This window comes from Limulus polyphemus, unplaced genomic scaffold (genome assembly GCF_000517525.1).
Source record: "Limulus polyphemus unplaced genomic scaffold, Limulus_polyphemus-2.1.2 Scaffold7497, whole genome shotgun sequence".
In the NCBI taxonomy this organism is placed as follows: domain Eukaryota; kingdom Metazoa; phylum Arthropoda; class Merostomata; order Xiphosura; family Limulidae; genus Limulus; species Limulus polyphemus.
In genome coordinates this window covers 3,503-23,493 of record NW_013673107.1, presented here as the reverse complement: position 1 = coordinate 23,493, position 19,991 = coordinate 3,503, and the positions used below count along the sequence as shown (strand labels likewise).

The window sequence follows — 19,991 nt, the reverse complement described above, 5'->3', positions numbered from 1 at the left end:
AATATTTCACTGTAGCAATCCCAGAATGAGTGAAGTGTTTCCATCTGTACATTTTTAATAGATGGTAGTTCTAGTGATGAAAATTGGTCATTGTTACTTTTGCTGTATCTTCAGTCCCATTTTGTTCTAAAATTAGCATTGTCAATACTTTTGCCATCCAACTGATTCTGTTGTAGTTTTAAAAATCCTAATTGAAATCTAGGATCTAACAAAATGGCTAAAGTAAAAGTTGATTTGTATTTCCTTTTGTTCTTTCCAAAAACCCATGATGATAAAATAAATAAATAGCATAGATGAGGTATGTTAGTTGCTTTAAAGTAATTTAGTTTTTTATGCTTTACCTATTTACATTTTTTAAACAAATAGCATATTGCTCAGAATATGAAGTAGTACTAAATCTTACTGAAAGTGAAGTAAAGAGACTAGACACAGAATGTAATGCAAAATGAACAATCGTTATTAAACGTTAAATACAAACACTGTATCTACTTGTTATTACTGGATCACAGGACTTTACTGAAGACCACGTTACAGGTTGAACTAGATGATATTCTAGACCAAATGTAGTGTTCTTTAATTTACAAGAAACCTCTTATTTACCCAGGACATCTTGTACTACCCACTTGACTGGTCATGCTTATTACAACATAGGTGGGCCTGTAACCTCTAGTTGAATGACACTGTTGTTGACATCCTTACACAGTGTTGTATTGAGCAATATCCTTCATCTGTAACCTCTAGTTGAATGACACTGTTGTTGACATCCTTACACAATGTGTTGTATTGAGCAATATCCTCCCTGTGCAGTGATGGGTATTATCCATTTCTAATAACAATAAAAGTAGCTTTAGAATGAAACCAATTTAATAGCTCTCTGTACCAAGTGTTATGTGAAACAAAGCATAAATTCAGAAAAAATACTATAATATTATAAAAAAGATAGAAATGAATTATATCTTCAAATCTGACAATACCTAGGAAATGTCTTGCATTTAACAGCCTAGAAACGGCAGACATAACTAGTGGAGGTAGTCCGTATTGTTAGGTTACTTACAGTTTCTCTTCTACTGGAACTGGGCTGTTCAAACAACATCCAGATATTAGTGAAGGAAATGTGGATGACTTGTAGGGTAGCTCTCTTACCTGTTGTTATGGTAATGGCAGCAGTGGGTCAAGCACATGACCCAATGAAGCCTGGAGTCAAGGAAATCTACAGGTGCAAGTGACGCATTGTTTATAGGCAGTATATACATGAAGTTTATAGAAATTTTACTTTACCACAACAATAGAACTTTAAACCTACACTTCTATGTGAACTTGTGATAAATCAGAATTTATTATAGCTGTAGGGATAGTTTAAATAACATTAGAATTACTGTGAGTTGAATTATAAGTGCTTGTACAGAATTGTCACTAATGTTTGAATTAGCTTAACATAGTATAGTTTTAGTACAGGCATCATACTGAAACAAGGGCTATCTGTTGGTAAGATCAATTTCAGTTTTAACTACCTGGAGCCTAGTTTTGTGCAGAATCAGGATGGATGAATCTTTTGATGTGGGATCAATGGCCAACACTACTTAGGTATGCAAGCTGTACTCATGCCATATATACTGGATAGGTTGATGAGTCATCAAGCAGAGAAAATGATTTGTTAATAGAGGGTAGAAATAGCATGAGATGTTTAGTTACTGGTTATCAGCAGGGCTGATTCATATAAGGTCATGTGCCAAGAAGGTTTCTCGATGGTGAGAGGGTATCTATATTCTTTATTGGCCAATGTAGGCCACTGGCTCAATATCACTCACCTGTTTTGTTAGGGTAGTCAGGTCTAGGAATGGGGTACTAAACAGTGAGTTGTTAATATACTGCCTACAAACAAATATACTTAATAAAAACAGTACCCAGGTAAAGCACTCTGCAGGGGACCACAGCTGTCCAGAAAGAGAAAAGGGAAACGAAGGTCTAAACATCGAGCTTTTAAGTAATGCATGCATACAAAAGTGAATCAGAAACTGTCAGTCTCACAGGTTACTTCAATGCCAGGGGTATCAAATACTGCCTTTTATGACATCATACTTTTTCAAGAGAAAAACCTTTATATCCTGAGTAGTTCATAATCACTGGTTTTAACTTCATATTCCATGCTGACCCAGAGGCTGGGAATAGCCATTGCAGGTCGACATGGCAGCAACATCTATTATGAACTACATGACAGTTTACGTCGAAACAGTCACCACTGCAAGAAACCATCCAGATAGCTCACCCAAAGTTACCCACACAATTCTGGGTTAACAGTGTTTACACATGAATCATGTGCAGATTGAATGTTTCAATCTGAATTCTCTGATAACACTTTTATAAATTTAGCAGTAGGAGACTTAAATGCAAGACATTCCATTTGGGGGTGCAAATGAAGACACTAATGACAAAGGTTTATGTTCTGGTCTGTACAGTATAGCCATCAAACTTATACTGCTAAACAAGAATCATTGAACAGCGAGGTGACAGACTCCTGTGTACATCCTGTTTTTGTTAATTCCACCTTGAGTGTTATACCTGACATAGGGGATATAATATCTGCAGTGCTCATCTCATGTGTAGATATGCATGAACACATTGCTGGAATAGTGATCATGATAAAGCCTGGAAAAGCATGCAACCAATCCCATGCTGAGTTCATATGGATAAAACAAAACCTGTCAGAAAAGAGAAGGATTGCATCAAATATAGTTTTTGCTCTCTATAGGTGACCGAATTTCGAAACACGTAACGAAATGATCTATGCAGAAAGTCTAATCTCACAAACATTTCATTGTGATACCTCTGTAATCTTATAGTTCTCACAGGAAATAAAAACATGGCAATGTCAGTCATTTATGAAGTTGATGGTATCAACTCTGTACAAATGAAGAACGAGGAAAGGTCTTCATGCTCAGATACATTAGCAAATGTGACCATGGTGACATGCAGGAGAGGCTCAAGCTACAACAATTGCTACTTGAACCACAAAAACTAGCTGCCATGTTAGCCACCTTTAGCTGGATTAAAACAATAGAACCATAAATACATCTGAAGAAAGAACTCCTGGTCCGGATGGTGTAGAAAACTCTACCATTAAAACCTAACAGAAGCTAACTTCTTAACATTAGTGTTGGATGATCAATGTAGTTAGGCAACAGATAATATCCCTGAAATATGGTCTGATGCCTTTATCAAATTCTTACCAAAACCCCTGAAGGATCACCCTTGTCTTTAATGCATTATCCATTTCCAAGCATCTGGTAGGCTCTGTTCTATATTTCTATGTAGTAAATCGAATCTGTTGTAAGTTGCACTTCATTGTGGTACTGATAACTACTATTTCCTTATTTATATCAACATTTCTGCCTTCTATCCAATCAATTTCTTTAAGATATTAGTATTGTACATTTATCATATTTAGTAAAAGCACCCAGTCTTATAATTTCTTCTTCAAGTGGTAGCTAAAACTAATTAATCTTGACTACTTTTTGCATCGAGTTTTATATCTAAAATTAATTTTGTCATTATATGGAATTATAATTATTGGCAGATTACTGTCTTTTGGTAAGTGGCTAGTGTGTATAGGTATATACTATAAACTCTTTGTTGGAACTGAGCCTAACTTAATTTAGGTTTCAGGTACGATTGCCAAAAAATAACTTGTGTCAATTTTTAAACACTTAATTTTAGGGTTACTTCAAATGAATGCTATGCGTCATAACTGAGTCATGAACACAAGGCATAACTTTAACATAAGGTTATGCTTTCCAGAACTGTTTGCAGTTTTAGCACATGACAATGACTTCCTTGAAACAAAGAAGTATTTTAATTGATAATCTACCCAAGGATTGCACTCTTAGTAACTTTAAATTTTTAACGAATTATATTGACCCTGAATTGGTTTTTAATGTTCTTCTGCCAAAAGCTAATTAATACCATATAGTCTTTGGATCACTAGAAGTTTAGCTAGAAGTCATACCGAGTTTAGATGCTAAAACCTTTGGGGAGTGGGAAATTGATGTTAGTTTTTTGCTTCATAAACGTGAATTAGAACTGAAGAAATTAGTTTAGGCATAAGACAAATTTTTAAATAATGCTGTTAAGAATGTTGAAGCCCTTGTCCAACAGAAACATAAAAAATCATTTTCACTATTACAAGTTTTGCTAACAAAGCATCCTCTTAATTCCCTCAGTTTTTTTCATAAAGCACTTCATCCTGTCTTCCTCAAAAGACAAACTCCTAAAAAGCCTTCAAATTTTAGTTAGTCTAGTATTCCTGCTATGAATTCTCCTACTTCAGGATAACATTCTATGCTTATAATGCCACCAAGACAGCTGCAATTTTCTGAAAAAATTGGGTTTGGTAAGAAACATTTAACCTATGACAGTATGAAGTTAAGCTCCTGCAACACAATGTTTATTATGATGCATCAATCAAACAAGCTATTAGGTGTTCCCGTTTAGGTATAGCTGCTGATGTTTATTACATGTGGATGAGATCATCTCTCTTTTTTGAATTTTGAGTAAGTTTCTTGGTGATGTCTTACCATTTGAAGTCATGTTAGACAATTTTTATTCATCCAAACAAAATGATTGCAAATTTATCTTGCAAATAAGATTATTTTTCTTACTCTTGTGAAATATCCAAACCTAGTGTAACATCCAGCATGGCAAGAGAAATTATGTGGATAACATTTTATTCAGGCTTAGATAAAGTAGTTGAACTGGAATGGTCCAAATCAGTTACAAAGAAATTTAAGACCAGCCAACCTATAACTGCCACTGAACATTAAGTGGACATGTAGAAAATAACATCTATGGATAAAAAAACTTAATGAAATTTTAAGTTTTAACTGAAAGCTAGAAAACAGAATAGATGCAGAATTATCTTCAATTGCACTATATAGTTCAGCTCCTTAGATCTAAGAACTGTATATTAGCAAGATGAGTTTAAGAAAGGAGATAAATAGAAAATTCAGCAACTGTAGACTCTTCAGTCGTTTTTTTTAAGTATGTTGTTTGAACTTACTAATGCCCAAGTAACTTTCCAATAGCTTAGGGAAGGCTGTTTAACCAATATTAATTTTATCTATAGTTTAGTGTGAGATAGTTTTATATGGTTTTGTTTCTGGTTCGTTTATCATTTAGTTTAACTATGAATTTTTAGTTACATTAAAACACTAACTCACCTTCTAGCTAAACATATTTATCTTGAATAAATATGTATGCATTATGAAACTGACACTAGCTTCCCTAGTAATAATGTACAGATATTATTAATATTGTATACTATTATGTAAATTGATATCACATGAAATGTACTCTCGTGATCTAACGGAGTGAATAAATACCCTGTCATAAGCTTCATAAACCGAGTCATAAGATAATTAGTGAATTATTGCTGCTTGTTACTTGACGATATTAGTGATTTTGGAGTTTACGAAATACTTATTTTGGAATTAGGTTTTTCTTTGTTTCTTTTTCCTGATTCCTTTAGTTATTGAAACACTCATTAACCTTGATTTATATATTGTATTGTTCATTAACATTAGTTTCTATTCCTGGCCAGGCACACATTTATTTACTGTGTTTTGGTAAGTTTTTCAACTTTGTATTTCAAGTCCAAAGTCAAAACAAAGGGGTGGCTGACCAGAAGCAGGATGCCACCAAAGGTGACAAGAAGTCAACAGACAAAAGGGAGAAGAGATGCTATGCTTGTTATAAAATGGGGCACATTGTGAGTGAGTGAAAGTTTATCACCAATAAGCAGTAGAAGAAATTTCAACATAAAAAAGATGGTGCTGGCAGGAAACAAAAATAGAGAAGAAACGGAATGAAGACAATTCGTCAGATTCACTACAAGAAGGAAGTGATATCACCATGATTAAACAATGCATGATTGATGGTCAGTGAAGTTAGTGAATGGGTCAACAGTGCCAGTGGTGAAATGAGCATGTGACAAACATCAAGAGGTGCCAACATACCACAGCATACCAGTAAATGAAGGCTATGTCAGTGAAAGTACTATGAGATACTGGGTGCAGCAGTGAGAATCAGTCTAATATCTGATGGGCAAGGCACATCTGTGTATACTGATTGATGGGACAGTGAGAAAGTTTCCAACAGCAAAAATAAAGCTGGAAACTCCATACTATATGGGAGACCTTGAGGCCATGTATATGAAGGCACTCATCTACAACTTGATGATTGGCATTATACCAAGCAGTAGAAGTTTGGAGGGACCAGACAGAAAGGAGACTGATGAGACATCTGTAGTCACCACAAGGGCTCAAGAGAAGAAAAGTAAGCAACACATCAAGCCCATGCGAGTCTTGAAAGGTGACTTTGGAATGCAGGTCTATGGGAACTGAAGGAAGCACAGAAGAAAGACCCTTCACTGCAGAAAATTTGAAACAGTGCCCAAGAAAAAGTTGAGCACAATACCAAGGGATCTACAGAATAGAAAACCAGAAGGGAGTGCTGTACCAGATCTATCAAGGTGGTTCTACTGGAGAAGTTAAACAGATGATAGAACCAACAGACTCAAGTGATGAAGGTGGCTCATGAGTCAATTGTGGGAGGACACCTTGGAGTGAAGAAGATGGTAGAAAGAATCACCAGCAACTTCCACTGGCTGGGGTTCATCAGAGATGTGACCAGATTCTGCAGGTCATGTGATATCTGCCACAGGATAGTACCTAGAGGGAAGGTTGCCAAGGTCTCACTGGGTGAGAGGCTTCTCATAGAAGAGCCATTCCGCAGAGTAGCTGTGGACTTGATTAGAACACTAGCAAATGTATCTGACAAGGGCCGTCAGTACATGCTGACAGTAATCAACTATGCAACACATTACCCAGAAGACATAGTACTGTCAAAGCTAGAGAAAGAGAGACTAATAGAAACCTTCCTGGAAATGTTCTGCAGAGTAAGCTTTCCATAAGAAGTCTTGAGTGACAGAGGGACCCAGTTTACCTTAGAAGTGATGCAAGCTGTGTACAGACGCATCGGACTAGGCAACTCTTTTACCAATCCATAAAATCCCAGACGTAAAGGACTTTTCTCTTCCAGTCAGCTTCTGAGGTCTAACATGTCCTGGTAAGTGTTCTTTACTTCTGACTCTTCTTCTCCTGTCTACAGTTCTTTCAATATCTGCATCAGACTTTGTATTGTTCTTTCATACAGTAATTCAAAAGGTAAAAGTCCTGTACTCACTTGTGGGACATCTCAGTAAGCAGATAATACTGCCTGCAGGTACCTGTCCCAGTTACGTGGTCTCTCTCAGCACATCTTCTTCAGCATGCTCTTTGACTCTCTCACCCTGTCAACTTGCTCAAGGCATTCAGAAGCACTTCTATAACATGAAGGCCAATGATCGATATTTCAAGGTCAGACAGAAGGTCTTAGTTCTGCTAACCACAGACAATAACAAATTCACCCTGCAGTAGAAAGGACCTTTAAAAGTGGTCAACAGAAAGGACCTTTGAAAATGGTCAACAGAAAGGAATAGAAGGTCATAGTGGATGGGAAGACCAAGATTTACCACACCAATCTGTTGAAGAGGTACTTAAATACGGAAGAAGACCTAATGAGTACAGCTATTAAGGCACAGATGGACATTAGTGTAGTTTTCATAGATGCAGAACCAGAAGACAGTGACTTTATCATAGAAGACGAAGACCTAAAACCACTGGGTGAAGATGAGATGTACAATGACATCAACATCAGTGAAGAGTTGACTGGCAAGCAGAAGAAAGAACTACAAGATCTACTGTGGTAGTATACAGGTGTCTTCACAGCTAAATTAGTCAAGACAGACCTTGTGCAACACAAGATTGAAACCATGACCAGGGATCCAGTCAAGGTGAAGCCCTACTAGATTCCCTATGCAAGGAAAGACCTCATCAAGCAATAAGTTGGAGAAATGTTAGAAGCCAGCATCAGTTAGCCGTCGAATTCATACTACTGTTCCATAGAAGTAATCAAGAAGAAGAGGAATGGCTCAAACTACTTCTGCATAAATTTCTGGAAGATGAACCTCATGATGAAATTTGACTCCAAACTTATGGCCAACCCAGAGGCTATCATGGCAAAACTATATGGGGCCAAGTTCTTTACCAAGATCGACCCCAGTAAAGATTATTGTCAGATCCCAATGGAGACAGAATCTAAAAAGAATACAGTTATTGGAACACCGAACAGGTGCTACCAGTTTAAGAGGATAACATTCTGACCCACACCGCCAGATGGAGGAACCACCTAAAGAAACTGAGAGGGCAGCAGGTCTGACCATTAGACCATCCAAGTGCTACATCAGCTATTCTGTGGTAGACTTTGTTGGATACAAGGTGGGCAACTAGTAGATAGCCATTGTTAGATATAAGTGACTGTTTCAATTTTAAGTTTAATGTTTGTGTTATTTTTAGTTATTGTTAGAAGTGATAGTTTATGGCAAGCAACTAGTAGATAGCCATTGTTAGATATATGTGACTGTTTCAATGTTAAGTTTAATGTGAGTGTTATATTTAGTTATTGTTAGAAGTGATAGTTTATGGCAAGCTTGCTTAGGTAACTGTTTACAAATCATTTGTTGCCAATTGACAATTGTTATATTACTTCATCAGTTTTTCTCATTGTTGTAATTGAGTATTATTGGATCATAATATCTAGTAGTGTGTGGAACATTCTAAACCTCTGTTGGGGTATAAATACATGTTAAAAATTTAACTCTAGAGCTAGATCTAGACTATGCTATTGTGAGTTTAGCCACAAAGAAGTTATAGTGGCAATTCTTGAAGTGAAATTATCACAAACCATATTGTAATAACAAAGTAGAAAAGAATAATTTGTCTTGTCAGTTGTGTTATAAAATAACTGAACCAGCTTATGTGGACTTTTATGAAAAAGAGAATTATTTAAAGCTCTGGATACAACTGTAGTAATTAACATTGTAATGAACATTTGTATATGGATTTGATTTGTTTTTAATATATTATTTTAAAACAAGTGGACTGTGTGGTTTGTTTAATGTTGAAATTTATTACCAACAAGTCTCAAACATGTATCATGTTTTTTAATTTTTGTCAAAAACTAACATACTACAGGTCTCACAAAAAAAAGTAAGTAAGAGCTACTTCCAGCACTATTACAAAACATATAATGTTTATCTCCGATTGAAACAGCACGTGTACAAGTTTAAAGAAGAAAACCACTGAAACTAAGATCACTAAATAGCAACTAAATGGACATTTACATTTCATGAAAGATTCATCAAATGACAATTATTAGATTACCTAAAAGTTAAAACAAGGCATACTCTATACCCCTCAGTGTGTTTTTCACTTAGTTAAATTAAAATTTCTTTCAAACTACCTTTCACATACACTACACAACTCTATGATTTCTTCCACTGTGTATCTTCTCATGTTTTTTTAAGTCACAATATCTTCCAAAGTCTTTTGCACAAACTACACAACAATAAGGTTTCTCACCAGTATGAATCCTCTCATGTGCTATTAAGTCACTATTTCTTCCAAATTCTTTTGCACAAACTACACAACTGTAAGGCTTCTCACCAGTATGTATCCTCTTATGTGCTTTTAAGTCACAATTTCTTCCAAATTCTTTTGCACAAACTACACAACTATAGGGTTTCTCACCACTGTGTATCTTCTCGTGTGCTTTTAACTCGTAATTTCTTCCAAATGTTTTACCACACACTACACAACTGAAAGGTTTTTCTCCAGTGTGTATCCTTTCATGCATTTTTAATCCACAATTTCTTCCAAATTCTTTTCCACATACAACACAACTATATGGTTTTTCTCCTGTGTGTATCCTCTGATGTATTTTCAGGTTACTGTTCGTTCCAAATTCTTTGCCACATACTGCACAAATATATGGTTTTTCCCCAGTGTGAATCCTTAGATGTATTTTTAAGTGACTATTTGTTCTAAATTCTTTTCCACACACTACACAACTGTGTGGTTTATCCTCAGTGTGTGTCCTCTCATGTTTTTTCAAGTTAGTGTTTGTTCCACATTCTTTACCACATATCATACAACTATATGGTTTCTCCCCAGTGTGTATCCTTAAATGCTCTTTTAGATAACAGTTTCTTCCAAATTCTTTGCCACACACCATACAACTGTATGGTTTCTCTCCAGTGTGTATTTTCTCATGTCTTTTTAGGAAACAATTTGTTCCAAATTCTTTGCCACACACTACACAACTATATGGTTTCTGCCCAGTGTGGATCTTCTCATGCCTTTTAAGGCCACCTTTTGTACTAAATTCTTTGCCACAAAAAACACAATTATATGATTTAACTTCACTGTAAGGAAATGGAAATTCTTTTAAATTACTTTCCTTTGAAAATGTTTTGCCAAAAACATCAACACTGCATGGTTTCTGGGAGTCAGAGAATTTTCTGTTTGTTGAGGAAGCTTTTCCTGTTGAAATAAGATAGAAACAAATATATTAATTTATGAATACACCATGTATGTACGAGGGTAGTTTCTGTTTAAAGAGATGTAATGCCGAAGAAAAATAAACTGCTAAAACTATTGGGAACAAGTTTTGTTTAACAATCGTAACACTGAAAAATAAATATTACGAAAAAAAAACGATGGCTCATTTTACAAACTACTGTCTTCTCTTTAAAATATATTGTAATTAAGAAATTGTTCCCATAAGCAAAATAATGTTCAAAAATAATTAATCAATAGGCTTAAAATTCTACATTTATAATGAAGCTTTAAATTTAATGTCTAAAAGATCTTATGTTTCAGATAAGGGTATTGTAACAAAATTGACACTTATAACTTTTACTATACATTTCTTTACTATAAAATTTGTATGTATAAGAAATACATAAAATTGCCATGATAAATATTTGTGTATTAGTTGTTTAACATTTTTGTATTTAATGCCATGAACACAAAGTGGGGGTACTTGGTAAAGGTTATCAAACATGCAGATAATAAACAAATTAGCAATGATATTTCACTGTAACCTATGTAGCTTGTGCAGCCTGAACCTGCAGTCATCATTAACACTACTAGTTAGTCAGTGAAATTGAGATGCAGAGTAAACTATTAAATTTTATTAACAAACCAGTAAAAGTTTTACTTGATCATTAATGGGATCATTAGAGGAGCAAGTTGTTCTAATAAAACATGGATGAAAAGTTTCTTCTGGAAAAAAATCCTGACTATGATCGACAGAACTAAGTTCCTGCAGTATGCACCTTTTCATGTTTCTTTAGTGAATATTACTGCTCTCTTTCTACACACACACTATACAGCTGTATGGTTTTAGCCCAGCGTGTGTGTCTTCTGATGTATTTTATAGGTCAGAACAATTTTAATGCAAAATATACAACAATCAATAAACATTCATATTGGAAGTGTACATAAGTAGTCATTATTAATCAAAAGTTCGATCAGGCTTACAATATAGTATCACTGAACTAAGGTGATGTATAACTGACTTCAGTTTAGCCATAACTGAACTTCCTTGAATCCATAATCACTTTTTACTTTCACCTCCACTAATTATTACAAGGTAGACCATTGTGATAACAACATTACACTTTGTCCAAATATTCCATGTAATACTAAACACATTTTTGAGTTTACTAGCAGTGTCCTTTCATTAGGAGACAACCACCTAACTTGTTAACACAGAAACTTTTTTAACATATTATTTTTGTTGTACTACATAATACTGTGTGTTATTTTTTTATTGTTTCAAGGACATTAAAAAATTGAGTCACATGGTTATTAACAGCATGAAAGCAACTCAACGAGGAAAGAATTTTCATATTTCTGAGGTAAGCATTTGTTTGAAATTTACTTCAATTCATAAAATGTAAAAGCTTACAAGCTCCCAAAGAGATGTTTAATCTAAGTACTGTGTGAAGCAAATTTTGCATCATGAAGTTGATTTTCTTTAAATTTTAAGTCATTACTAGAACTTAATTTACTGTAAAGTAGATTTTTTGATTTAACACTAATTAATATACAGTTACAGGGATGCACTTACCAGATGTACCTTTTAACCGAGAATTAATTTTTTGCAAATCATTTTCTTTCTTCACATCTATAACATCATTTCTAGAATTGTCTGTATAACTATCATAATTTTCATCAAACTTGGAAATAACATCATCTTGTTTAAACTCTCTGGGCGGCTCAGTGTTCACTGTGACAAAAGTGTTCTGAGAGGAAAAGAACACATTAACAAATCAATAACAAACAAACTCGCAAGTCTGATTTACAAATTTCCTTCTCAAAATTTCTATACTACCAACTAGCTACAACTAATTTATTTGTATAAATTCCTCAACCACAGTCAATGGTGTAAGTATGCCCCTCAGCCCTTGCACTTGTTGGGGGGGAGGGGGCAAATCATAACTACAATTATAGGGGGCCCATATTTTGCAGTTACTCCACTGACCTTGGTAATAGATAATTTCAAGGTAAATGGGAAGAAATATTGTACTTCATATGTGTAGCGTATGTTAGTCGTTTTTCTAAACCTACTTTATTACATAAAACAATATCACTACAATTCTTCAAATAATGCCTGTTGAATCTAGCACATATTCAAAGTAATCTTTAACACAAATCTTGTAATTACATGGTTAACATGTTATAGTTTTTGAAACTCTATTTAGATTCAGGAAATAATCTTTAATTGTAATTTTTGAATAGACACAGAAAAATACTCTATGTCAGTTTATTATGTTTATAGGATGTTTTTACTAAAATGTCAATCATAAACCAGACACAAGCATTACAATTTAATAAAATTTCATGGAAATCACCATTAAAGATGATTTGAAACAGTTAAATTGTATCTTAGTTGTATCTAATTATTTTTTTCTTACTTTCTGTTAATTGTAAAAACAAACACTGTCAACACTGAACAGATCATTTGCAAATAATTTCAAAACACTATCATCAAGCATATAATACTGCCAAAACGTTGTGTTAATAGTACATTTATGTAGTCGTTTTTGCCAACAAAACATTTTATGTTTTTGATCTAAAAAAATCACCATATTGTTTTTGTTACCTCATTATAAATGTAGTTCTCTGCTTGTTCCTCTTTTGCTACACCAAACTCAATAGTGGGACTTGAAGATCCTTTTTCTAAAACAACAGTTTACCCTGTTACTAGAGGTATAAATAATATATACATCTGTTAAAACAGATTTGACACAATTTGTATAGTCACATCACAAAATCCTTATTGTGACAGATTATAAGGTGTAAACTATCTTTAGCTAAGTGTTAGTACAATTTTAAAAACTTAACCCTCAAAGGATAAAATTTAATTCAGCTATCATTAATTTGATGTTTTTCTTTTGTCAAGACCTAAATATTTTTTCTTTCTCTACTTCCCTCCCTTATCACTGAGATTAGTTATTTTATTCTCTCAAACTATTTGTACCAAAGATTGGTTTGGTCACCTTCTTTGTAATCTCCATATGTATATTGAATTGTATATGGTCAGCTATTTCAAAGTCCAAGGTTTATGATTTTTCAACTCAACCATGGTATCCCAAGTAATGACATCACATTGTGTTCTCTGACATTAGTAACATTAAACTTTGTCAATACTTTGCTGCTGACTTTGTTTTGCTTCATATTTAGGTTCACTGTGCAGTAGCCAAGTTAACCTGTGATGATATTCTTGTCAGTGATGTTAATTATACCGGTAGCAGTTGCACTCCATGCTGATATCATCTTGGAGACTTTGCTCTTGACACATTTTGGTTACAGATGTGCCTGGCAGCTAAATCTTTGTACCATCTCTCTTTCAAAGTTTGTTAGACCCTACCTTGAAGTCATAACGTCTAAATATGAAGCAAGCTGTCCCATCCACTAAACTATAATAAAATAAATACCCTCAAAGTCAGCCTTTAGTCTTTGTTATTTAAATATTCTCAGAATGGAGCTCATCTTTTTTCATTTCTTTCTCTACACTAATCCATCCACCATTTTTTTAATGTAGGATTCTGGCTGTCTGTTCTGTGGAAAAGTGAGAATCTTTATCTAAAAATTTCCCATATTTGATCATTTTTTCTAATCAACCCTATGATAGGCTCAAAGTGTGCTTGTCTTTACTTTTAGCAGTTAAATTCAAAATTTAATTAAACTACTTTATTTTCAATGTATATCAATAAGCATCTTATTGAAATGTAGCTGTTAATTCAAATTTTTATATTATCTAACTCTTAATTTCAAATGGAAAACAGGGTGATAGAAAATTATTTTTCCTATTTTAAAATTTAATAATTAAATAACTAAAGAAATACAACCATGCAGTTTTCAACATCTTGTAGCATAACTCAAACATCAGTAGACTTCTACATGTGCACTATTAGTGGTTTTCAGCAAGTCTAACTAATATTTGATTTCAGTCTACATTTACTGCAACATATTCACAGTTACAGTAGCAATGGCATCTTTTATCCTGGTCATTAGCTCCATGATGTTTGCTATAGGTGTGCAATACATGGTCCTTAACATAACTAAAAGAAAGAAGTCCAGTGAATGTGGAGGCCACAGAATAGACCCACCCTGCAAGCCAAACAATGCAATGAGTCTTTTCTTGCATGGTTGCCATTTTACGGGGTAACACCACTCACTGGAGTGAGAAAAAACATGTCAGTAAAAACTATTTGAGTTAGGTTGCAAGAAGTTGAAAACTGCATGACTGTATTTCTTTAGCTATTTAATTATTAAATTTTAAAATACTAAAAATAATTTTGGACCACTCTGTATTTTCAATATTAACTTCTCTTTGTTGTGTGACACATCTACACTCCAAATTCCTAATTTTGGTTTTCTTTCTTGCATTGCATGGGTATTTAAGAAATACATATAATACTAAAATGCCAGAATATAAAATGTGAACATCAAATCTTGCTTTACTGAGATACCAGTGTATTTTTTCACATCTGCATGACATACCTTCCCATCTTTCTCTCTCTTTTAAAACATGTTTATAATTTTCTCTGACATTGCTATTGGACATATTTATAGTCAATAGAAACAAAATATCTTTCTTTACAAGACTTTTTACATGGTTATTTCATTTTGCCTGCCACACTTTGCTTAACATCCATTGTGTGTTATAGTGCTTTTTGAGCTCTGAACAGCTAATGGAATTTGTCAACCTATTTATAGTTTAGCTAGAAAGCCATTTAAATTATAGTAGTTTTGAGACATTCTATTCTAGTGCCAAATATATTTCATGTTCTAAAATACATATCTGAAAACAACAGGTATTATTTTGTGGACAACTAACAGTGTGAGAAAAAAAAAGAAGCCTTATTCAAGTATGTTGTAAGTACATATAGGCCTATAGCTAAGATAAGTACTAAAATTATTATTTTTTCATGTGTATTTTTTATTTATTGTTATATATTTTTTAACAAAATTAACTAAAATGTAAAAATTAAAACTTATTAGGTTACATAATAAAACTTAAATGAAAAAAATGTTTTAGAAATTTCTTGTGATCCTAGCTCATGTAATTTAAATGATTTGAGGTCACATAATATTACTTAATCTATGTTTGCACTACAAAATTCATTTATCATGTTTTTCACAGTATAATTTGCTAAAACATGATCAACAAACATGTCATTTATTTCCAGTTAATGTCAATTAACATGGTTTGCATGTGCAGAACAGTGACAGAAAAAAAAAAAATCTCTACAGTGTCACTCAGCTGATGTTCATCGCTTTTGACATGGAAATCAAATCTCACTGTATGCCGGCTATCACAGAGCACAAATTAGGCCCAATTACAGCTGGCTAGTAGGAAATTTACTAGGTTTCTAAAATTTTAGAAATTTGTGGAGTCCTGACCCACTCCATTATACTAAATTATTTAAATTATGGTTGCCTTATGCAAAACATATAAAATGGATATAATTACTTCACAGAGATTTGTCACTGGATTTTGTATTTGGAACATAGCTAGGAAATTAAAAAAAAAATAGTAAGAAAGAAAAATCGTCCAGAAAGAATAGAATATTTAAAAATTATGAAATTGAACTTACTATTAGATGATGTTTTTATAGTATCATCTTCACATTTCACCAACTTAACATCCAACAAAGTAATCTGTTCCTCATCAGATAAGGGTTTAACTTTGGTGTCTAATATTTCCATGGTTACATCAGTGTGTTATCTTTTACATTTTTATCTGCAGGAAAAGAAAATAATTTTACCTTTTTCTGTAAGACTAGTTAATAAAAAAAATCAAAGTTTCATTACCAAGATATTTTTTTAATTATTAGAAATGTGAATAGAAAAAGTTATGCTGCTTTTATCTATAAACTATAACTTTCAACTTTTTGTGTTTTAACATTTTTAATTAACTAATAAGTAAATTATCACCCCACCGAATTATCGTATCCTTTATGAACAAGTGATAACTAATAGGAAAGCTTTTTATGTCTATGAAGGCCCAAATTTATAAAGCTAACCACTGGATGATACAACTGAAAGTACTAACAAGCTAAATTATCTTACTTTTTCAAATATATATATTATTATTAATTATATCAATTTTTGATTGCTTATCATTATACCGATGAATGAACCCCTAATTCATAGCTGTTATATAGTTAACCATAAATACAAACACCAAACTATAATTTCTGAGAAGTTAATCATGACTTCTATACATATGACCTGTCAAACATTTGACAATGTTTACATTTCGTAAAGTAACAGTTACTTTAGACGCCAACAGTTTGAGCTTCATTCTCACACCACATTTCCAAAATATTACATAATCTTCAATACCATCTGGCATTCTTAGGTTAAAACTAAATCTTAATGTCAAAGTTGATCATTTGGTAAGTCTATATTGCAAGTATTTGGAGAGTCACAATCTCGTATTAAATTGTAACATTTACAAAGTAATAAAGCCTATAACACAGGATACTTCAGCTTAATTTTCTTAACATGCAAACTACTTCATTATCAAACAGGGTCAACCGTTGGGGTGAGCAACTTGTGCTTCCACAAAAGTTGCCAAAATCAGTATTGTAATCAGCAGTTCTTGTCAACTTTACAGGAGCAGGGGCACCAAATACAAAGTTCACGCAGACAACAATTTTTCCTTGGGCCAGCTCTGTTATTAAAACATAGAAATGTTATTTGTTGTAAATTAATGCATTTGAAATTATTTCTCATGCAAACCAACATTAAACAAAGCAGTTTTTTGATTCAGAATGGAACCTAGAACTGAGCATTCATGGAAGAACAAGTAATCACAGATGTGAGACTAAATGTTTCTCATGTTAAGGTTTCTGTTTACTGAATATTCAAATTATTAAGCTTATTATCAGTTTTTACAGAATCAGTCTACAGTTTTTATTTTGTTATTCTTAATAATCCTTACAGGTTTTAAATGAGGAATATATTTGTAGAACTAAAACTTCAACAAAACTATAAAACATAAATAAAATAATCTACAATTTACTCTTTATTTTACAAATACTAATAATTTAAAATATTTTCCAAAATAAAATAGCACCATGAAAAGCTAGATTATCTACTTATTACTGAAGCTGTGATAATAACACCAAATAGTATGTACATTTATATCATCTTAATGTATGCTATATACATGAACAAAACAATTAGGAACTAACAAATAAAAGATTTAATTCTTTTGACACAACCAGACTTCATTATGTATTCAACATGTCACAGCTCTTGACCAACATTCACTCAGTGGAAATGTAGTACATGAATAATTGGGTTTGGAGAATAGGAGGGATACTATTTTCATGCCATGAATGTCACCCCAAGTGACCTATTCTGTGATATTTACAGTACAATATCAAAAGTTAGTCAAATTGTCCATGGAACCTTTTTTCATAATTTTTTTTTGATTTCCTAATTACCTTTTTGACCAACTCTCTTAATATTCTATGTCTCTTGTCATAGCAGTCACTTTAAACTTTTTACATATATAATGCTTTTTAAAAAGTTTTATCCCTTATACCCTCCATTAGTCAACCTGGGTTTTTACTTGCAGTAATCATTTCTATTTTTCTATAAGAAACAGGGCATTATGGGTGTAGAGAGACAGGGATGACTTGTACTCTGGGATAGCTCAGGTGGATAGAGCATTGGCCCTGTTAGCCAAGACTCAAAGTTTCTTTTTTGCCTACAGTAATGTTTCTTAGAAAGTACACTTTCATTGATTATCAATATGAACTTCATGTAGTAATAATATATATATATATATATATATATGTGTGTGGTTCTGAGATTGGGTGGTCGTAAATTAACACTATTTATTTGACCACAGCAACACAAAGTAGTGTGAAGTTATATTCTCCTAGACAAAAAAACTTTGTTAGTGAGAGGAGTCAGGGATATCTTGTACTCTTTGATAGCCTAGTTAGATAAAGAATTGACCCTATTAGCCAAAGGTCCTGGAATATCTTTTCACATATCAACTTTCTCACTTGCTATAATGGATTTGGAAATAATGTTATTGTTCAGGAGGGTTGGAAGAATTATTTATGTTACTGGCATTGGACTAACACCTCTGCCTTTGGCCTACTTACCCCATGATTAATCTTTACAAACTGTGTACAAAATATCTATAAAAGTTAAACGCCAAAACACGTACATCAGACGTTAAGGCGGTGTCGTTTGCAATTAACATTCAAACTCGAAAGTTATTATCACTAATCGCTACGAACCGTAAAATCTAAACAGTGCTGTCACAAAGATAAAATCAATTGCTGAATGTCTAATGAAAGTAACATTCCAAAAATAACGAAGAAAACTAATTTAGTATGAATTATATAATCAAAAACATATTACTTAAGTATTTTAGAAGCATGTTAGTGTTATTATGTATGTATCATCTATATCATATTGAAAATGTCTGTATACTAATAATATAGTATAACAATAACACAAACTAGTATAACATGATAAAATATTTTAGTGACTAGTTAAATGCTGGCTGTTGAATCCGACACGATATGCTCCGAGGACAGACGTGGAGTTTGAATATCACTAATAAATCTTTTGACCTTCTTTGAAGAATTTAAACAAAATGCTTTAATGAGCGCACTTAAAAACGTTACGAGTTTATCATTCATAATGCACATGCTTTTAACTGGATTTTTGCAGCTTCTCCTACAAGTTTGTTTTACCTTGCCAATTTTTCCGGTTTTAAATCTTTGATATCAAATTCAACTAAAATTGAAAAGCCAAAAATTCTGGGATACTACCACAGACTATTTAAATACAACACTTATTAGTGTTCGAAAAGAGACGTCGCATATACCCAGAGCACCAAGCGCTCGTCACGTGACAGATTATTCTCATTCCAAATAGGTGAGGTTATAGTTTCTACATGTTACCTCAACCAGCAACGTCACACAGCTGTTTTTTCTTGTTTATTTTTTGTTTTGTTTTAGTAGAAGGGTAAGGAGGGAGGGGCACAGTCAGAAAAAGTACTTTGTTATCGATGGTGGATTAATAATAACTAAGAATAATAAGTGAGGTGCCTTTTACTTTTCATATTATTAAATTTCCGCTGGTATTTTGATTAACGTATTGCTTTCCAGTAGAGACAAATATTTTGAACACATTTTATAAAATGTTTATGCATAGTGCTACGACAGCGGAAGTCACGTCACGCTGGCGACACGTGATGAATTTCTCGAATGATCATGAATGATCGGGGAAGCCCGACTGTATTCGAGACGCCCCCTTAGTTAGTATATGAGGATGGCAGAAAAGCCTGCGGGAATTGAATGAAGAGAGTTCAGGGTAATTTACGATTCTATTTCAAGCTAGTGTTTTGCGCTCGTAGAACGCAAAGTTATTGAGGCTGTGAATCTCTGTGATTTATAGCGTGTATTATAAAAGTAGTTAAGTTTAAAGTGACGAGAAACGTACTGATTA

At 33.3% G+C, this 19,991-nt stretch overlaps 1 protein-coding gene across 1 annotated transcript; it reads right to left on the bottom strand.

Annotated features, from left to right (window-relative positions):
• Positions 1-9,079: 9,079 nt before the first annotated feature.
• On the bottom strand, positions 9,080-19,354 carry LOC106474661 (zinc finger protein 664-like). The gene is made up of 5 exons (XM_022402965.1): positions 19,235-19,354; positions 16,103-16,248; positions 13,102-13,178; positions 12,067-12,241; positions 9,080-10,472 (listed from the first exon to the last, which is right to left on the bottom strand). Exons 2-5 carry the CDS (start codon positions 16,212-16,214, stop codon positions 9,406-9,408), a joined length of 1,431 nt encoding a protein of 476 aa, XP_022258673.1. The 5' UTR covers positions 16,215-16,248; positions 19,235-19,354; the 3' UTR covers positions 9,080-9,405.
• Between the last annotated feature and the right edge of the window lie 637 nt (positions 19,355-19,991).

Coding starts and splice junctions, on each gene's coding strand:
- LOC106474661 (XM_022402965.1), bottom strand. CDS start 16,214: ATGGAAATATTAGACACCAAAGTTAAACCCTTATCTGATGAGGAACAG. Junction 13,179..16,102: donor TATAAAAACATCATCTAATA/GTAAGTTCAATT, acceptor CTGTTGTTTTAG/AAAAAGGATCTTCAAGTCCC. Junction 12,242..13,101: donor AGAACTACATTTATAATGAG/GTAACAAAAACA, acceptor TTTTCCTCTCAG/AACACTTTTGTCACAGTGAA.